This window comes from Platalea leucorodia, assembly GCF_965183815.1.
Source record: "Platalea leucorodia genome assembly, chromosome: 18".
NCBI classification, from domain to species: domain Eukaryota; kingdom Metazoa; phylum Chordata; class Aves; order Pelecaniformes; family Threskiornithidae; genus Platalea; species Platalea leucorodia.
Genome location: NC_138840.1, coordinates 6,869,727 through 6,890,149, shown reverse-complemented (window position 1 = coordinate 6,890,149; position 20,423 = coordinate 6,869,727). Strand labels below are relative to the sequence as shown.

The window sequence follows — 20,423 nt, the reverse complement described above, 5'->3', positions numbered from 1 at the left end:
GTAACTTTATCCTTTTACTTCTTTAGAAGCGTAATTTCCTGTAGCTCATATCCGAACTTAATTTGTCTTGAAGTTTAAGGCTGATGCTCTTTTGGGGTGGGGGGGAGGGTGAAAAGTGGCTTTTTTTTTAAAAGGGAGGTGCCGAGATGAGAACATAAGGACTTCCTACCATAGATGAACCTAACAGTGACAGTACAGCCATTTCAGCTTTGGGTTTAGAGACTTTAAACATGATAATAAACCTTAATCTATTTTCTGCTCTCGCAAGTGCAGCTGGTGGGTTTCTCAGCTAGACAAATCCATTTCTGTGGACATAGCCATACCACCGCTGTGACTATTCTGCCCCTTGTTCTCCAGGGTGATTAGCTTGGTTACCTCTGCCTACTGTTGCATTGAGCTAGGCAAACATACTCTCAGCTATTTTTCTTGTAAAATAGAAAAATGCTTACTGACATCCTAGGGATACTGGGAGATTAATTAAAGGATCTGGCAAGCAACAGGCACCGCAGCTGCAGCGTCTGCTTCTGAATCTGTAGAAACTTCATCTTGGGCTTCTGTGTGTACCTTGGCTTGTCATTCAGATTCTCTGTTTTTGTATGCACAGGGCAAAATTATCTGCAATACAACTTGATGTTGCATAAATCACTTTTTCTTCTCTGTTTCACCCTCAGGTGTTCAAGTTCAGTGCAACAGCTGTAAAACTTCAGCAAACCCTCAGTATCACTTGGCTATGTCAGATGGGAGCATACGCAATTTTTGCAGCTACAGTTGTGTAATAGCTTTTCAGGTGTGACATCTAGGATTTCTTCTTAGCTGAATTAACAGAATAATAAATTGATGGTGTAAATATCTGGGATGTCGGGTAAAATATGTCATATTGTAAAATAAAGTCTGTTCCTCAATTTGCTTTCCTGCAGAATTTGTTCAACAAGCCTGCAGGAATGAACTCCTCAGTGGTACCTCTGTCGCAAGGTCAAGTCATTGTAAGCATTCCCTCGGGGGCAACGGTATCGGCAGGTGGCACCACCTCGACTGTGTCCCCCAGCTCCATGAGCAGCTCAGCTGCAGCTGGTCTACAGAGGCTGGCTGCCCAGTCCCAGCAAGTCACTTTTGCCCGCCCTGTTGTAAAACTCAGGTGTCAGCACTGTAACAGATTGTTTGCAACCAAACCAGAACTGCTTGACTACAAGGTAAGAAAGGTTGGGGCTTTTCAAGCTCATATTTCTCAACAGAAACCCAAGAAATTGTAGCTTATGTGCGGTGGTCTGTCAGTACTGCTCTGCTGCTTACTATGACCTGCTATGGAGGAATTTGGAACTGATTTTGGTATCATTTAACCATTACCAAAATTAACACTGATACTAGCTCTTTGATCTTAAAAACAGAAAAAAAAACTCCAAAAAACCCAATTGATTGCCTGGCTAAATAAGCACATTCCTGATTCTTGGTCCCAGAGATGGTCCTTTTAATTCTAGGACAAAGCACATTGTTGAGGGCTTTCTGCAGAAAATTGTGCTGTCTTTGTAGTAAAGCTAAATGGGGAGACTTACTCGCCAGTGCTGTCCGTTGTTGATTTCCAAGGGCATAAATACGCTTCTGAGTTTTTATTAACAATTAAAATGTATTATCTGGGATGTGAAACATTGAAACCAAAACATTCTGGCTGTGTTGCAGGGTAAAATGTTCCAGTTTTGTGGGAAGACCTGCTGCGATGAATATAAGAAGAGGAGCAGTGTAATGGCAATGTGTGAATACTGCAAAATTGAGAAAATTATCAAGGAGACAGTGCGATTCTCAGGCATAGATAAGCCATTCTGTAGTGAAGGTAAGAAAGGAAAAGACTGTGTCTCAGACAAATCAAGTCTGAAGTGTTTTGCCTTAAAATTATTGGTGATCCTAAGAGAAACCTAACCGTTTTAGGTTAGAAAACCAATTTTTTAGGTTTAGAAACACAGAACTTTGTTCACCCTTTACATTTGAATGGTATGTTTCAACAAATTATTACAGACATAATGAAATATAAGAGCTAGAAGTGCTGAGCAAATGTCATTTTGATATTGAAGAATGCTTTTGTTTTCTGGCTATTTTCTCTTCTTTTAGGTTGTAAACTGCTCTATAAACATGACTTGGCTAAGCGCTGGGGAAACCACTGTAAAATGTGCAGTTACTGTTTACAGACTTCCCCCAAACTGGTCCAGAATCACTTTGGGGGGAAAATGGAGGAATTTTGCTCAGAGGAGTGCATGTCTAAATTCACAGTTTTGTTTTACCAGGTAAGCAATATTCTCACATAGCATCCTCTAGAATATAAACGTGTTAGCAAAACCTTTGTGCATGAGGAGCTATGTGAACTACCTGTTCTACACAGTTGACTTCTGTGTCCACAGGATATATTACATATATGTGAGAGATGAGTAAATCCTTCTTAACTTTTGAGTACCAGTTTTCTGTATAGAGAAAACCTAATATGGGTTGTGGGAAGACTGACACCGCATGTTCTGCTGCTTTGTGTTACACTGCAAAAATGATGCACTCTTACAGGTTTCTTTACACTATATTTGCTGAGCAGGGTGCAAAGAGGTTTTTATACACATACTCTTTGTTGCTGTTTACAAGTGTGTTTAATTTCTCCCTCACTCCTGTTTTCCTAGATGGCAAAGTGTGATGGTTGTAAGAGACAAGGTAAACTCAGTGAGTCCATGAAATGGCAAGGGGAGATCAAGCATTTTTGCAATCTGCTTTGTATTCTGTTGTTCTGTAATCAACAAAGTGTTTCTGACCCTCCACCCCCGAACAACACAGGTAAAACAGGCTGGGAATAGTATTGTCTTTTGGTGTGCATGACAGTGATATGAACATTTATTTGGAAACCCGATTCAGTGAACTTTTTGAGATACATCCTCTACTGGGGGGTTTGCCCATTGCCATTGAATGGGCTCAGTTTTAGATCTCTCTCTTACTTCAGACAATTTCAAACTTCTGCAGGTATGAAATGAGATTGCTTCGTATACCAAACCTAGATTGTGATTTTAAAGAAGATGAAACAAAAGCACTTACTTTTCAATCACTTTCATTAGAAAAGGCCCATTTTATTAGGGTGAAATGTGTTGACATCTATTGAAGACATGTTAAATACCTAGCTTGTCTCCGGTACTTGATAAGACATAGCCAGATACAGTAGAATGTTAATGTTCATTTTAGAAAAAAAAAATCAAGTGGTGAAATTAGGAGACTTAATGGTTGTAAACACAGACTTCCATATATGAACTTAAAATAGCCAGTTCTGTGTAGTCTGTAGGCATACGAAGAGTTACCATTTCTATGTCATTAAGTGCTGATTCTTAAAGTATCAATGGCAAGATTAATGTGCGCTGTAGCTGTTTCCTTGCTTATTATTTTAGCAGATGGAATGGGAAGGAGGGTGGGAATGAAGCCCACAGGAATAGGAACTGTGAGTTTCTGTAGGGAATGAAATGCAAAGGGAAGAAAGGAAGAAAGGCCCCCAAAGACAGGAAGAGGAAGCGAAACAAGGGCAGAAATAGCACTGATCCTAAAGAGGGGCATAATCTCCCACTGAGTGATGGTGACTGCAACAGTAAGGTACCCAACAAGCAATAAAGAATATTAACTGGAAGTTTATAATAGGCACCAAGCCATATTCAGCTCTTCAACTTTGTGTGCATCTGCAGCTTACATGGGTGGGAGCTGTTTTCCCTGATTAAGAGTAATATATAAGTAACTTTATACTTTCAGGCCGTAACTATACCACGTGACGTTCCTGGTCTTGCCAGTACATTTGGCTGTTAGTAAGGATAGCAAAACGTATGGTGGGCCTGCTTCTCCAGAAGCGTGCCTGCAACTTCAGCGGAGGCAAGTGTGCAGTGCCTTTGCAAAACTGGGCTCCGGGCATCTCGCTGAACGGGGGGCTGCCAGGATAATGCAGTGCCTCAGAACAGTATTTTTTGATGAAATGTGGTAATTCATGGTAATGTGGTAATGGATGGTGCTTTCAAATGGAAAGAACCTAAGAATTCCTCTAAATGTGAGAGCCTCATAAAATTCACCTCATTCATTGTCTGTCAGGATCTCAACTGTCTCCTATACCACGTATGTTCGGTACCGAGCACAGTGAGGCGTCCAGTCCTCTTGTCTCCTGAGTGCTGCTGTAATACACATACTATTACAAAGTGAAAGCTGCTTTCATACTATGGTGAACTTCTGAAATGTTTCGGTGACTGGGAAACAGCTTAAGTTTGCTTGTGGAACCAGCTCCTATTTAAACTGAAACGCTGCAGTTTGACACCTACATTCCCTTCTCGAACAGCAGGCTTTTTCATTTGGCGATAAATCTGGAGGGTGGGTGTTGTTTCAGAAATGCTGTTTTATAAATTATCTTACTGCTTATTTTAGTTTTCTTCTGTTCACTCTGTCCAGCAAACCTTTCTATGGCACCAGCTTCCTCATCAGGCCCTCCTTCTTTGAGAAAGGACTCAACCCCTGTCATAGCAAATGTGGTGTCCCTTGCAAGCACCCCTGCTGCCCAGCCTACGGTTAACTCCAACAATGTTTTACAGGGTAAGACTGCTGAATATGATGCCTGTATTTTTAAATCTCTATTCCCGAACATCGATATTTGCTCGGGGATCTTTTCCACTGAGGACCACAGCCGCTTCTTCATTGTGCTTCACATCAGTGCAGATGGTTACAGTTTTGTCCTTCCTTTAACTAGGTATAAATAATGACTTAAATTTATGTACATACACCAGGGAATGGCGTTTAATGGGAATTCTTTTTCTTGACCTTGGCAGAATATGGGTTATGGTCCTTGATGATAAGTACACAGACTATTCTTGTATGTTTTTTTTCTTCACAGGTGCAGTCCCTACTGTGACAGCAAAAATAATAGGAGATGTAAGTTTTACGAGAGACTCTTTTTCTCACTTTCGCCCAGATTGTATCAATAACAAGTAAAGTATCCAAGAATTTTGCACCGTCATTTTGTAACTGCTTTTCCTGATTGTGGTTGGGATTTAAAATTCATCCAGCTTGCAGATGCATTTTTTAAAATGGATAGAAGTTTTATGGTATAGAAGTCCTTTTGCGTCCACTGCAGATTGATCAGATGTTTTAAGACAAAGCTTGTCAAATTGTAGCTCTTGAGATGGCTGTAGTTCTCAAGTAATTCATGTGTGGCTTGGGGCTTGTGGCAGAAGCGGGATGTGATGTTGAGAGGGCTGGCATGGGAGGAAGGGGACCAGCGTGGGCTGCCGGGGCTGACATGACCAAGCGCTTGCAGCTTAGCTTTCCTTCCCCACTCCCTGGCAGTGTGGTAACAGAGCTGTGGGGAACCGTTGTCACCGCTTATCTGTGAATAGCTCCTAGAGTTCCTATTCTTGGGCTCTTTGAGGTATGTGGTATACATCTTGGAACTCTCTTAAAATATGAAGATTTTATTATGTAGCTCTTAGGTTCTGGAAGACTGACAACCTTGCTTTTAGCTGAAGTGTCATTTATGGATGAGAGTATGAGTTTTCCCTAATGAAATAGATCCTGTTATTTGAATGCATGACTGAAAATTGCAGTTAGCAGGACCTGAAATTAGTACAAGCACGAATAGTCTGTGTAATCAGGAAGTGATACTGATGCTGTCAGCATTTGTGTTCATTTTTTACTTGTATTTCTTTTCAGTGGTTTCGCATCAGTTTACTAAATTTTCTGGGTATCTGTATCAGCCAGGCTTTTAGTCATCAAAAGTATCTTGACATAACTCCTCTTTATATCTTTGCCATCAGTATGATTCCAAGGTCAAAAGTTTATAGAGATTATTTGACTACAGAAACCAAACATTCTTGCAGATTTGTTCACTGCGCTGTTAACAACAAAAAAGAAAGCCAATTGCTTGATTAAAACAAATTGAGGTGAAGACCAGAAAGCACCAAATACATTAGCAAGATGTTTTTGCAATAGTTTTTAAATGATCATTTTTATCAGCAAGGAGAGTTTTAAATTGTTCAACCTCCCATAGTAGAGAACAAATACTAATCTTATGATGTCCTTCAAACCAATACTGACTCTGCCCTCATTTGTATTTTTCCAAACAGGCTAGTACTCAGACAGATGCCCTAAAGCTGCCACCATCACAACCACCTAGGCTTCTAAAAAACAAAGCATTATTGTGCAAGCCAATCACACAGACTAAGGCCACCTCGTGCAAACCTCACACACAAAACAAAGAATGCCAGACAGGTATGTATCTAATCTCCTACCCATTTTATAGAAGTCTGTATTGCAGTTGAGAGAGTAATGCATGATTTATGTAACGGAGAATATTTTTTTTAATATATTTTAAAACCTTAAATAGTTTGTCATATGGTATTTGCCAAGTAGCAGTTTGCCTTACAGATGTAAAACATTTGCTGTTCTTTGAAATCCTTAAAGCTTCATGTGTGATGAATCTTGAGATTTGCTTTAACTCATCTTTAGCATTCTGCGCTCATCTTAACTGTGGAAAATGAAGTGCAATGGTTAAGCGACAGGCAAAAGGCTACGGAGGGAACTTGTTTTCCTCAGGACAGAATTTGTGAGTTCTTAGCTCTCAGCACAAGCCACAAGAGCAGACTCATTTTAATAAAGGCATGATTTCTCAAAGATTGTTTCAACTCTCACTTTCCATCAATTATTAGCTACAGATGCTAAGAACCTCTGAAAATTAAGTCCCTATTTCTAAGACCATTTAATTAGATTCGTATTTGCTCTAAGCTCCCTCTGTGGGCAGGAGGAGACAGAACCGCCTTCAAAGGCTATTACATAGTCCAGACTGTCCTTGAGGAGTGTTTTTTTTCATCACTGTTACTGTAGAAGGAGGGCATCTAGTGTTGATGTAAACCTCTCAATGAGGAAGGTGAAGTTAAGTGGGAAGACTGTAGTTAGTTTTTTAATGGTACCTTCTTATGGTCTTGTAATTACTTGTGAGATAATTGCAGTAACACACCATTTACCTGGATGTATTTAATACTTAATTCCACTCTTCCCTTCCAGCATTCACGTATATGGTCACAGTGCTGTTTATTTCCAAACCGTAGCATTAATTCTTGTTACAACAATGCTAAAGTTGATGCTAAATGCTAAAGATGACTATGAGCCAAGACGCGGTACTGTGCACACTGAGTTACAAGCAGAAGTCCAAACAATTATCATGGACGCTCTGACGTGTACTGGATGGTCATATGGTTAAACAATTTTTGTTTTGTTCTATTTTTGATATGACAGAAGAAGAAGAAGTTCAACCCCAAATCATTGTGGTACCTGTTCCTGTACCAGTGTTTGTGCCAGTACCTCTTCACCTCTACACTCAGTACACACCGGTTCCACTTGGGATGCCAGTACCCGTAAGTTACACTTCAGTTCACTAGAGAACTGGCTTACAGTCTTGTTTCTGAACAGGACACAGAGCAGTGTCATTGGGCTTTGTGACTAGTCATGCAAGTGCTATTTGGAGTCCTTGAAGCCATTTCTTTCCGTATCACATTATGTTTGGTTAAGCAGCATCACACAAACCCACCAATTTGTAGGGTTATTGCAGAAATGACCAAGTTGTCCAGTCTGGAGTTATTTTAAAATTAAATTTAGGAGTCCTAAAATATATGTAAGGTTAAATGAGAGGAATCTCCCCTGTGTATTTGCTGTTTCCCTTCACCCCTGAACAAGCTCTCCTATTTTCCATGTGTTCCATAGGTACCAGTTCCCATGCTCTTCCCAACTACCCTGGATAATGCTGATAAGATCATTGAAACTATTCAGGATATCAAGGAAAAGATTCCCACAAATCCATTTGAAGCTGATCTCCTTCAGATGGCAGAAATGATTGCAGAAGATGAGGAGAAAGAAAAAACACATTCTCATGGTGGTATGTGATGTTTTTAAAAAGGAAACTAAATGCAGTGAAATGGAGGTCCTCTCATTATGGAATATAGGCAGAGAAATAGGTGCAGGGCCTATATTGGCTGCTTGCCAAGTATGCATGGCATGTTAAATGGTCCTCTTGTCTTACCAACGTGTATTTTCCACAATGAAAGTGTTTGTGCAGGTAAAGTGCCACCCTAGACAGGACTATAATGCTTATGTCATGTTTCAGCAATTTTGATGACTTATTCTTTTAAAATGAGGAGGCCTTCTGGGAATTCAGCTGAACTGTATATTTGGAGATAATTTTGTCTCTGTTTACAATATTCTGTTCTTTGTTTAGAAACCATGTTTTCTTTTAAGATTCATTTACTCTTCCTCCATAGTTCCCATCTCGGGTGCTGGTTATACTTGCACCTTTCTGAAGCTTTTGTAATTTCACAGAGGTCAGTCAATATTCAGTAGAGCTATGCTTAGCATAGAACCCATGTTGGATACTGAGCACTGACAGTGGTTTAAATGTCTTTGCATTCCCTTTCCCTGATCCTAGGTGCTGATTTGACTTTTGTTGACAGTAACAGATTGCTAGAGGTAGTAATCTCCAGATCAGTACATCATGCATTAGCAGAAGGAGTCAAAATCAAGAAGACAGAGCAGCTGTTTTACAAGAATATTTTCCTATCAAGCTTTTTATGGTGGATTCTTGGAGGGTGACGCATGTTAGAATGTGTTGGATGGTGATCATCCCATGTAATAAAAGTGGAACAAGCTGAAAAGAAATGAACAAAATATCTTACTTGTCTACAGATGACTCAAATAACAAACATGGAGGGAAGGAAACGTTTGGAAAAGCAAACATGGGTTAGTGCTGCATTTCTCTTTCTCCCATAACAGCACGACCAAGGTAGAAAGCTGTTAGGAGAACTCTAGTGGAGGAGAAGACGCATCATGTGTGTTAGTACTACGAGCTAATACATAGTTTTTTGATGTTCGAAGTATTTTGTGTTAGTTATGTAAGCTGTCAGTCATTTGTAGATACTGATTTCCTTCTTTTTCTAAAGGATCTCAAACATCTGAGCATGAGCTCTTCCTGGACCCCAAGATATTTGAGAAAGGTCAGTTGGATTTTTTTTTTGCAAATGGATTTTGATCCTGCTGTATCTTTTCTTGCAGACTGCTCTTTGTGTCTGCCCTTCCCTATAGCACATGGTATATCTGGTCACTCTCATTACAGACCAAGGTAGCACTTACAGTGGAGATCTAGAATCCGAAGCGGTGTCCACTCCACACAGCTGGGAGGATGAGTTAAATCACTACGCCTTACGATCAAATGCCCTGCCAGAACCAGATCCAGAACTGAAGCAGTTCTCCAAAGGTGATGTGGAACAGGACTTGGAGGCAGATTTTCCATCAGGTCTGTATAACGTGAAGAAAAATGCGTTGTTGCATATAAGTACGCACAATTTTCTGAGTAAACATTGTACCAGCAGTCTGCTTATGAAGGGTATGTGTTTTCATTTAGTAAAACTGGATATTTAAAGCTGCAGTAATACATCAGCGTTACTAAAAATTACTATTTTAAAAATATTATTGCTATCTTTAAAGACAGCATTCTACAGAACCCCCAACAGGAGTAGCAGGTAGTCTTGCTTGACTCCTTTGAATTTATCACTTCTGTGTCCCTAGGTATAATCCATGTGAGTGGTGCAGAAGAATATAAGTTTGCCTGAATAAGTACACCCACTGTTTGGGGGGAGCTTTTTTCCTCTTCTGAGAATTTACTTACTTTATACAGAAGGTACATATATTGCCCAGTTACTCAAAGGTAAAGCCTTATTTGAATATACAGGTGTGATTTCCAACTGTAAGGTATTCCATAGTATCTGAGTGACATTTCTACCTGGGCTGTTAAATCATATAATTAAACTCTTAATGGTGTTGATTTGACTTCAGACTCATTTGACCCTCTCAGTAAAGGACTGGGTTTGCACTCCCGTTCACGAGCAAGGCGGAGACATAGAGATGGCTTCCCACAGCCAAAAAGACGGGTAAGAAAGTACTTCTGGAACACAAGTTCCTTGCATTTGAAGTAATAACGTTATGTGCATGCTTATTCTCAGAAGTAAAAAAATACTGCTCCAGGGTGAAAATGAGAATTCTGTTTAACTGCGTTGTCTATTTTTTCCTGTTCTGCTATATGCACCCTCTGCAACTAGGTAGAATAAATGCTCTTTTTAGTGCAGAACATTTTTTAAATGTATATCGTTTCAGAAAACTCCAAAAGAGATGTCTTTTAAGTAGTGTCATAACGTACAGGAAAGAATAATCTTTTCTTGTGTAGCTACAGAGGAATATATTTCTGTGCACATTTGTCACAGTGAGAATTACTGTATTTTATTGCACCTTTTCTGTAAAATGTGGTTAATGTTTGTCCACATATTAAAAATACATATATATCCTCTCAGATTCTGACATGAGAGTAGGATTTTGTTATCATGTCAGCATAATGGCCTTTTTATGTGAGATCAAGTTAAGCATCTGTAGATGAAGAGCTTATTAGATGTTTATTTGTTTTGCCTGTAGGGACGGAAGAAGTCTGTAGTTTCTGTAGAGCCCCGGAATCTGATGCAGGGCTCCTACCCAGGGTGCTCTGTTTCTGGGATGACCCTAAAGTATATGTATGGGGTAAACGCCTGGAAAAACTGGGTCCAATGGAAAAACGCACAGGAGGAACAAGGGGACCTGAAGTTTTCAGGTAAATTTTTCTCTCTCTGTGGAAACAGAAATACTTAGTTGAAGAGCACGTGGCATGATATGTTGTTCAAATAAAAATTAGGATTAGATATTACTGAGTTTTAAAATATCCGTGAGTGGAGAAAAGATTTTATGGAATACCGTCTTACGTCTTTTCATGCATTTAAAAATCATAGCTATTACATTCTTAATTGATCTGTGACCTATTAAAACAGGCTCTAAAATACCAGATTTCTTTTCAACGTTAGAAATGTTAGTCTTTTAACCTTCACTTTGCATTCATTTGCATGTAGTAATTCTTCATTTATCGAAGAGATGCTTTATGCAGCTGCAGAGCTTTACTGAGCTATTATCAGGCTATAATTCTAAGTTGACAACACCAGCTTGGCCCCATCTTTTTCATCTGTAGCTAACACATTCACAAAGTATTTGTTTGTCAGCATAACTGTTGGCTGTAAAAAAATTGTATGCTGCAACATTAAAATCTGAACACCTTATTTCTAAGCTTCACAGCTGGAAAGACATTTTCCAAAAGTCTACCCATTCTGTGCTGCAACCTGTCTGAAACTTAACTTTAAAAAGCATGAATTGTTCCTTGTGTCTCGCTAGGGTGATAGATAATAATGACAATATAAATGTCACTTTTGTTTATTTTTCTAATTATGGATTTTTTTTTTTTTTTTTTTAAACAAGAGCACAGCAGTCCTGGGATTTGGCAGTGTCTAACTCCCTTTTTCCCTGGTCTCAAATCTGTCTTACATGCTTGCACTAAGAGTTTCGTGGGCAAATTTTCAGAGTCAAGCAGAGAATTTAAGTTAGGAATATTGCTGAGCTTTTTGAGGATGGTGGGGAAGAGAGCGAACCATATTAAATACTTCTGCAATGTAAAGAACTAAGCATGGTAGGGCTTATATAAGAAAGATCCCAAAGGGAAAAATTCTAGTTAGAATGAGATCTGCTTTTTCCTCTCTTATTTGGAATTTTTGTTGTCATTACATGAGAACAGCTGTTTTTTGTTTCCCAGAAGAAGAGTAATCACATAAGTTACTGTGTTTTCTTCTTGTGGCTAAGGAAGTAAATATTACAGTCAGTTCCAGCAAATTGTGGCTGCCCCCATCCCTCCCAGAAAGGTTCCGTGCTGAGTCCCAAGCAGTCACTTCTGCAAGGTGTGGAGCAGCCGAGCCTGGTAATTTCATTGCAGATCTTCTGATCAACTGATTCCCTGCTTGCTCTGCTTCCCTTTCCAAATCCCACCCATGGCCCTTTAAACTCTTCATTCCTTCTCCCTTTAAGGAGACGAACATGCTGCACTCAACTCATGTCCAGAACTATTAGGAAATACTCAAGATCTGTCTCTTGCTCAGGATTCCCTTGAGTCCAGCCATAGAGGTGAAACCTATTTATCAACCCTTCGCTGCCAGCCTCGAGTGCGTGCAGCCATTGCCATGCCACATCTTTGGGTTCAGCAAAATGCCTAACATTTAAATATCTTAGCTTGAAATACCTGCCGCCTTATTACGCAGTTGCAGCGTTTGTACTGGCTGGTACAGTGCTGGTGGTTTGGTTTCTATTGCCCAAATCTTCATTTAATTGTTAGCCAACAGATGGGAAGTGGTTCACAAATTTAGTCATACAGGGTACTTCTTCATGTATGAGATAGATAGAAGATTTAATAATTCTGCCTCCATGAAAGAGTAAAGAATGTGTGAAGATTTAATCTGTTGAATTAAGTTAATTTTTCAAATAATTTTCTTTGCCACAGTTCGTCCTGTGAAACTCAAGGAGGACATTCTCTCATGCACTTTTGCTGAGCTGAGTTTTGGCTTGTGCCAGTTTATTCAAGAGGTGCGGAGACCAAATGGAGAAAAATATGATCCTGACAGCATCTTATACTTGTGCCTTGGAATTCAGCAGGTAACTCAGAGAACTAGGATACTGCTGAGAGCATACAAAACTTGCTCTGGTTATTTATGCTTTATATCCATAGTCCCAAGTAGCTGCTTGGTTTTTGTAGAGGAGGCAAGAGTGTATCTTTTCTGTGCTTTATTCTTAGTCTGTCTTAATCCCATATTTGACTAATTTGTCTGGACCTTTTTATAATCAGAGTGAACAGGCTTCTTCTGTACTTGGGAGGAATGTGGCACGGAGGGCTAGATGTTTCTACCTAGACACAAATCTTTGGGTTTGGTATCTTTTTTATCCTTTTCATGTATAGGAAAGATTTGCAGAAACCTGGGTCTCCTCAGAAATATTTGCTTTATGATGGAATGTTTCAGATATAGAATAGTTGCACAATGCTCTTCTAATATGCAAGTTTACATGGAAGAGGTTACCCAGCAAAGCCTGAGCTCCTTCAGTGGCTAGACAGATACCTTTTGTGTTGGCAATATTTACAGAAAAAATACAATGGGAATAATAGCATTGTAATTAATGAATGCTAAGAGTAATGTAATAAGTCCTTGCTACCTGCCTTGCTACCTGCCTTGCAACAGTTGCAGTACAAACCTAGTATAATATTAACTTCTGTTTAAAACTCAGTGTTCAGTGTATTTCTGTTAGGGGCTTTATTTTTAGAATAGGCTATTTGTTCCTTTCTTGAAACAGTCATTTGGATATAAGGAATCAAAAGCTACTTCTAATGTAAAACCTGTCATTTGAATAGGCATGGAATTATCTTAATATTTTCTTTTCCTGGCTATGCTTCAAAAAAATGTAGAAAGAGTTAAAATTTGAAGTGCCATTGATAAGGTCTAGGAGTATCAGCAATTTTTGTGTGTTCCATTTTGACTTATTTATTGATACACACTCCTGACTTGTAGAAAACTCTTTTTTTTAATTGCTGCTTGACAAGAATTTAAGGGATTTTTACATTGATGCTATAAGTCGAGCTATTTCAGCAGCCTAGCACTGGGCCTGTCTCTGTTGTCAGGAGGTATTAGCATGTGAAGTTCTTTTCAATAGAAAAATACTCAATAACTCTTCTGGTTTTTATAGGCACTTTTTTCAATAATATCTAACACTTAGAGGATGATGATTTTTCAGAAAACAGCTCTAGAGCTTGGAATATTAACAATAATTCTTGCCTAGATCTCTCATTTCATACTGGGGAGGTCCCAATCCCTGCAGAAAATTTGATTTGATATCTTACTGAAGATTTCAACAAAGTGTTTTGGACCATAAGACACTGGGACATGAGGAAAAGAATCTGATGTCCTGTATCTTCTCTGCAATGTTATGTAATCACAAACTGTATGTCTTCCTTTTTTTTCTCTTGTAGTACCTGTTTGAGAATGGTAGAATAGATAACATTTTTACCGAGCCCTATTCCAGGTTTATGATTGAACTTACAAAACTTTTGAAAATCTGGGAACCTACAATTCTTCCAAATGGTAGGACAATTATTTTGTTTTGTGTAGCTGCATGACAAAGCCATATTATAAATTAATATTTTCTCAATGCCATGAAGAAGAATGTGATCTGAGGCATTCACATTAGCCTCCTCTTTCTCCACCACGTAATTGTTTGTGGTAGACTGGCATCATGGATTTTATGTCTGTCTCTACCAGTTACAGATTACGCTTAAATATACCTTTGCCTCTGATCAATCTCTCAACTCCTTTGAAAGAAAGGCTTCCCATTCCTGTAGTCAGCATGCTAGTTCTTCTCTTCCCTCAAGTTTTAGCTAATTTTTTTCAAATACAGGTAGCCAGAATTGTATATAGTATTGGAGATGAGTTACTGCAAATACCATGTACAGTTGCACTGGTTTTTCCCTATTAGTACTGGAAATACTTCTGATAAATCTGAGGATCACATCAGCAAATCAGTGGAATCTTGTCTTGACTCCTCAATTCCAAGTTGTTCTCTCCTCAGTCACTTCCAAATTAAGAGTTCCCAAATTCTGCAGATATTTTTAATTGGTCTTCAAGTATGATCATGCAGTTTATAAAGCTGGACACCAGCGGTGTTGTTATAAGATCTTTTTCAGGGTCTCAGCGAAACTTGAGTGTGGCAACTCCATACGTGGGTCCACGACTACCTTTTCATTTAGGAAGTAAACTTTTTATTTAATACAGAAATAATCCAATTACTTATAGATTGCTGCATACGGATTTTTCACAACAGATCTCTTATGAGCCCCCATATCTCCTTTTCCTAACTGACTTAGGATAATCGTAACGGCCTATTTGCATATAGAGGTGGTACATTTTAAACTCATGCTCCATGTCTTAGGAATTATACATTTTTGCAGTTGGCTGACTGTGGTTTAGTACAGTGAAATTAGAACTTAGTGAGATTCTGCTGGTGTCTGCAATCTTCCTTTATATCCTTCTCTCCATTCGTCAGGTATTGGAAGATCATGCTGTTCCACAGCTTGATTCCCCATGCTCCCTCTTATGTTCGTGCATGCAGTGTTCTTGGTTTTATTGGAATTACAGTTGCTTATGATAGGTCTGAATTTGATCTGATATGCAGTTCATTAATAAAGACGGTTAGCTGAAAGAGGACTTACATGCATCTCTGGCAAAATCTGCCTACTTAATTTACTCATTTGTGCCTTCCCGCCCTGCTTATGTATGATGCTTTCATTGCTTTGGGAAAATTCTGAAAATCTGCTAGATTAGACACAGCCTGTAAAAGCTGTTCATTTGTAACTGAATAGGGGGACAGCCCTAAAATTGCATAAATAACCCTCTTCTTGTTTCTTTGCCCGTTGTTTCTAGGTTATATGTTCTCAAGAATTGAAGAGGAGCACTTGTGGGAATGTAAACAGCTGGGTGCATATTCCCCTATCGTTTTATTGAACACACTTCTATTCTTCAACACCAAATACTTCCAACTAAAGAATGTCAGTGAGCACCTGAAACTATCCTTTGCCCATGTTATGAGACGCACCCGAACTCTGAAGTATAATACTAAGATGACATATTTACGTTTTTTCCCACCCTTTCAAAAACAAGAGGTAGAACCAGGTGAGTGAGTGCTTTCTGATCATCTGAATTTTGGCAATCAATCATATTTGTATTGTCTGCTCCTTTTTTTGAAAAGGACTGGGGAGAAAAATATGTTATGCAGTAGGCAGAACTATGACTAATGCTGTTATCCTGTACATTTTCAAAATTTTTCACTCTAGTAGGGTTTAAAGAGGAATTCTGCATGAGCCACGGCATCCAGTAAAAACTTACAGAAGAGGTGCCACACATTCGGCTGCAAATTTGTTTAATAGTCTTTTATAACATCCTAGGCTTGCATAAAGCTTTATTTTATTTAAGCCTTATTTAGGCATGAGTTAAAGGCCTTTTCTGAAGTCCTTTTCCTCAGGACTTCATATTCTTGTGGTCCAGACCGACCCTTATTGTGCCCTTTCAATCCCCAGATTTATCCTAGGTCTGTGCGGTGAACAAACAAGGCAGCCCAAATGGAGAACAGCAGTATAGATGAAGCTAGGGGCTTTCACATGAGTAGGGACTGTCCTCTTGACCTCAGAGGCAAAGACAGACAGATTTTTGTTCGCAGTTATTTTTTGGTATTTGGAAAAGGGAAATCTTTGATCCTATTGGCTTCTTCAGTTAATAGTTCCAGTGTGTTACATGAATTCTGCTTTATTAAGAAAAATTATATCCTCTATATTTTTCTGCTAGACACTAGTTCTTGTTGATTTCCTAGAAAAGGAATGGGCTGTGGGCAGCCTGTAGCATACGCAATCTTTTGCCCATCCAGCAGATCAAACCAGTTAACTTGCATGTGACGATAACCAGTTCAAGTAGTATGTTTCTGTGTGATGCAAAGTCCCATCACGAGGTGCTAGGCTAAGTGACGAGGGCTTATTCTTGAAGGCGCTGTTTTTAACTGAACTTCTGTGATGCCATTTTTGTGTATCCAGATAAATTATCTGTAGGCAAAAGGAAACGCAGCGAAGATGAGGAGATTCCAACAGCAGTGGAAATGGCTGAAAATACGGAAAATCCCCTGCGATGTCCAGTCCGACTTTATGAATTTTACTTATCAAAATGGTAAGTGACTTGATTTTTGATCTGTATGTAGACTAGAGCACGCATTTGGGCAAGGATCCCGCTCAGACCTTTTGTGCCTCTGCTGTGGGCTCCTCTCCCCAGTTCCTGGTCCCTCAGCATGAATGGAACCATGCCGATAGGACTTCCAGCATCAGCGCTGCTGTTAGACTCAGCAGATTGGTAGTATTTGTTACTGGTGTTGAGTCAAGAGTAGCGTTACAGAGAGAGATGTATTCTTTAAACACCTGTTTACACATCCACAGGGTGTAAATGGGGTCATTACTACATTGACCATGGCATTACTACAGTGACCATGGCATTCTCATCTCCCCTAATTCCCATACAGGATCCTTCTTTTCAGTAGATTATAACTAATACCCTGACATCATGTTCCTTGTGAAAGAGGGTAGGAAAGGTGTGAATTAGGTAAAACTGCTGATAGCTTTTGCCTGCTGAAATGTGAGATTAACTTGTATTTAGGAGTTAGAAAGGAGACTATATAGCAAGGACGTAGATATTTTGTCTCTCCTGCTTCTATATAAACTTTAGTTAGATGATTGAGCAGGTGGAATATGATGTTCTTCTCTCTTCAAAGAAAATACACATGCAAAATGAAACAGCATCTCATTAGTGTCAGCTAAAACTCAAATAAATCACCCTCAAAAATGCACCTACTGAGCATGCTACAGATAGTCTCATTACTTAGGCAAAGGCATGCCTAGCAGCTGTCCTGATTCTTTGTCTCCCTCTTCTTACCTTCCTTGTATTCACTTGCATATCATTAGAAGCTTTTAGCTGTCCTTGGGCTGGGAAACCATTTTCATGCTCCTCATCATATATCATAGCTGAGCCCCTGCAGTGGTGCACATAGCAGTAAAAATTCACTTTGCTGTTTGTTGTGGTTTAACCCCAGCCAGCAACTAAGTCCCACGCAGCCGCTCGCTCGCTCCCCCCCAGTGGGATGGGGAAGAGAATTGGAAGAGTAACAGTGAGAAAACTCGTGGGGTGAGATAAAGACAGTTTAATAAGTAAAGCAAAAGCTGCACACGCAAGCGAAGCAAAACAAGGAATTCATTCCCTACTTCCCGTCGGCAGGCAGGTGTTCAGCCATCCCCAGGAAAGCAGGGCTCCATCACGCGTAACGGTTACTTGGGAAGACAAAACGGCATCACTCCGAACGTCCCGCCCTTCCTTCTTCCCCCATCTTTGTATGCTGAGCATGACGTCGTATGGTATGGAACAGCCCTTTGGCCAGTTGGGGTCAGCTGTCCCGGCTGTGTCCCCTCCCAGCTTCTTGTGCACCCCCAGCCTCCTCAGTGGTGGGGTGAGAGGCAGAAAAGGCCTTGACTCTGTGTAAGCACTGCTCAGCAACAACAAAAACATCTCTGTATTATCAACACTGTTTCCAGCACAAATCCAAAACATAGCCCCATACTAGCTACTATAAAGAAAATTAGCTCTAGCCCAGCCAAAACCAGCACGCTGTTTTAATGTGAATATTCCGAAGTCAGGCAGGAGGGATCCTTGCTCTAGAGGACTTTGTGTCTTCCTACCAGAGCCTGAAAGCTGCCTCAGAGTCAGACGGTCAGTCTTTCAAGCAGATGGGCTTACCATTCTGCACCATGAGCAGGCAAGCTAGGATTTAGTTTTGCTAGCTCTTGAACATTCCCTGTGCCAAAGTACGCAGCAATTCTGCAATCCTAGAACCAGTTTCATTCAGAGAGTGAATGTCAAATGCATCTATCAATCATATCAGGATGCTAGTACCATTAATTGGATGATACTATGATTGAAGATCCACATCTGTAAAGAAGTCACTCTAATTTTCTTTGTTTCTTTATAAGCAACTAATGCTAAGTGACCTGGAAACAGCTTAACTGTTTCCTAAGTTGAAGAGGGGAAGCCAAGTCGCTAACAAAAATATTTGAATCACGCTGGTTAAATTACAGTGTTGTCGTCTCAGTGTAACTTCCATTTTCTTTGCTGTTTCTCCTTAAGGTTTTCGTGAGTAGGACTGTTAATGCTGCCTTCCGATAATGTGCTCTTCCTTTCTTTACATTGACAGTTCTGAAAGCGTGAAGCAGAGAAGCGATGTATTTTACCTTCAACCTGAGCGCTCCTGTGTACCCAATAGCCCCATGTGGTATTCCACATTGCCAATAGACCCAGGAACCTTGGACATCATGTTAACACGTATTCTTATGGTGAGGGAGGTACACGAAGAACTTGCCAAAGTCAAATCAGAGGACTCTGATATTGAGTTATCAGACTAACTGAAGTGGGGTATTTTCCTTTGAATACACATCAGAAGCACCAAACTGTGAATATGTCCAGCCTTTGGAAAATGTGTATCAAATAAGCTGAGATAATGTCACCTACAGGCATATTTTGAACCACAGTGGATGTACAAACTGGAACTGGAAGGAAGCAAGCTGTGTAAGCTGCAAGAAACAACGTCCTGTGGCACCGATAAATCCTCTGAACAAATTCAAGATGAACTAACCTATTTGAGTGGTGCATAAATCCTTTATCCGTTTAGGATTTTAAAAAGTTGTGAGATATTTTTAAGGAAAATGGTTGTGTAAAATCTACCATAACAATGTTGGGCATGGAGAGCTAGACTGTGGCTCACGTGACTTCTCAGCCTGATGGCTGGCAGTCCTTGCTGCCAAAGAGCACGTGGAGATCCTAGAGCTCTTCACGAGGACAGGAGAGAAAGTGGTGATATTTAGACAAACAGACACCTTCCGTTATAAATACACGTACACATATGCTTTTATAATTTTTTTGAAACTGGGATCAAATGTTAGGAAGGCAGAAGCCGCTGGCGTGTCTGCCAGGGAAGCTATCTAAATGGACAACTGTCTGGCTGCTGTTAAACGGTCACACGATGCCAGAATCTAGCTCTCGGTCCAGGCTAATACCAACTCTAGCTCTCTTCAGTCTTCGACGTGGAAGAGGTGCTGTAGGTCAAACTTCAGAGCGATCATGTTACGGGACGAACATTTCTGGGGTATGTACAGGAGAGTGACTGTCCTGGGGTATGTGCAGAAAATCCCTTACCTAGCCCAGTAGCTCTGCAGTCTGTTGATATAATCTAGCAAATACTGTGGTGCGCGGAAATTTTTTTTCCCTTAAGGCAGCTTTCCTTTCTCCTCTTTCCCTACTCCTAGGTTTTTGGTTATTTTATAAGGCAAATCTGGAGGGCCTTGTCATTTCAAATGAGAGATACATGCACTCTTTCTCTTTCCACCTTTGCAACGCGTGCAGTGTTGTACAAAGGATGCAGTATTACTTTTGACAACAGAACTGTGGTAGAAAATTACCATGTGTGTTTTTTTCCCACCCCACCCAAAGAGATTTAGTCATAGTGTTGGAAATCGAAAGAGCTTTTTTTAAGGCTTGGCTGTTACTGCGTCTTTTTGAAGAGAAAAGCTCCCACGTTTTGTTTAGAGGACAGGACATTATCAGATACTGTCTGTATCTCCGTTTTCTCAAGCTATAGATGTGTGTTTCTGATGACCAGTGGTCACAAATTCATTGGAAACCCAAACTATTTTTAAAGAAGAGAATTGTATGGTTTTTATCTAGCTCTGGTCAGTTATCCATCTTCTGTAACAGGGGTCTGATATTTGATCTTGTCACTAAAATTTTAAGAGATGAAAATCAACAGCCTTGAATTATATTTCCTTTTTTTTTTGTTTTGTTTGTTTTTGTTTTTTCATTATTTTTTTAGCAGTAACAAAAGTAATT

General features: G+C 39.8%; 1 protein-coding gene across 13 annotated transcripts in view; it reads left to right on the top strand.

The window, feature by feature from the left end:
• The window catches only part of LOC309598772 (zinc finger MYM-type protein 4), a 44,086-nt gene extending 24,252 nt beyond the window's left edge, over positions 1–19,834 (top strand). For 12 of the 13 annotated variants that reach the window (XM_082329673.1, XM_082329671.1, XM_082329682.1 and 9 more), the window contains 19 exons: positions 672–787; positions 918–1,190; positions 1,675–1,825; positions 2,101–2,273; positions 2,652–2,802; positions 4,435–4,575; positions 4,874–4,911; positions 6,102–6,246; positions 7,270–7,388; positions 7,735–7,906; positions 8,964–9,017; positions 9,137–9,316; positions 9,856–9,950; positions 10,486–10,657; positions 12,419–12,570; positions 13,934–14,045; positions 15,381–15,629; positions 16,541–16,670; positions 18,736–19,834. In XM_082329673.1, coding sequence (XP_082185799.1) covers positions 672–787; positions 918–1,190; positions 1,675–1,825; positions 2,101–2,273; positions 2,652–2,802; positions 4,435–4,575; positions 4,874–4,911; positions 6,102–6,246; positions 7,270–7,388; positions 7,735–7,906; positions 8,964–9,017; positions 9,137–9,316; positions 9,856–9,950; positions 10,486–10,657; positions 12,419–12,570; positions 13,934–14,045; positions 15,381–15,629; positions 16,541–16,670; positions 18,736–18,943 — 2,831 coding nt within the window. In that variant the 3' untranslated portion in view covers positions 18,944–19,834. Of the gene's footprint in view, positions 1–671; positions 788–917; positions 1,191–1,674; positions 1,826–2,100; positions 2,274–2,651; positions 2,803–4,434; positions 4,576–4,873; positions 4,912–6,101; positions 6,247–7,269; positions 7,389–7,734; positions 7,907–8,963; positions 9,018–9,136; positions 9,317–9,855; positions 9,951–10,485; positions 10,658–12,418; positions 12,571–13,933; positions 14,046–15,380; positions 15,630–16,540; positions 16,671–18,735 lie in introns of those variants that run through there. The other variant, XM_082329672.1, reaches the window with a different exon arrangement.
• The last annotated feature ends 589 nt before the right edge of the window (positions 19,835–20,423 follow it).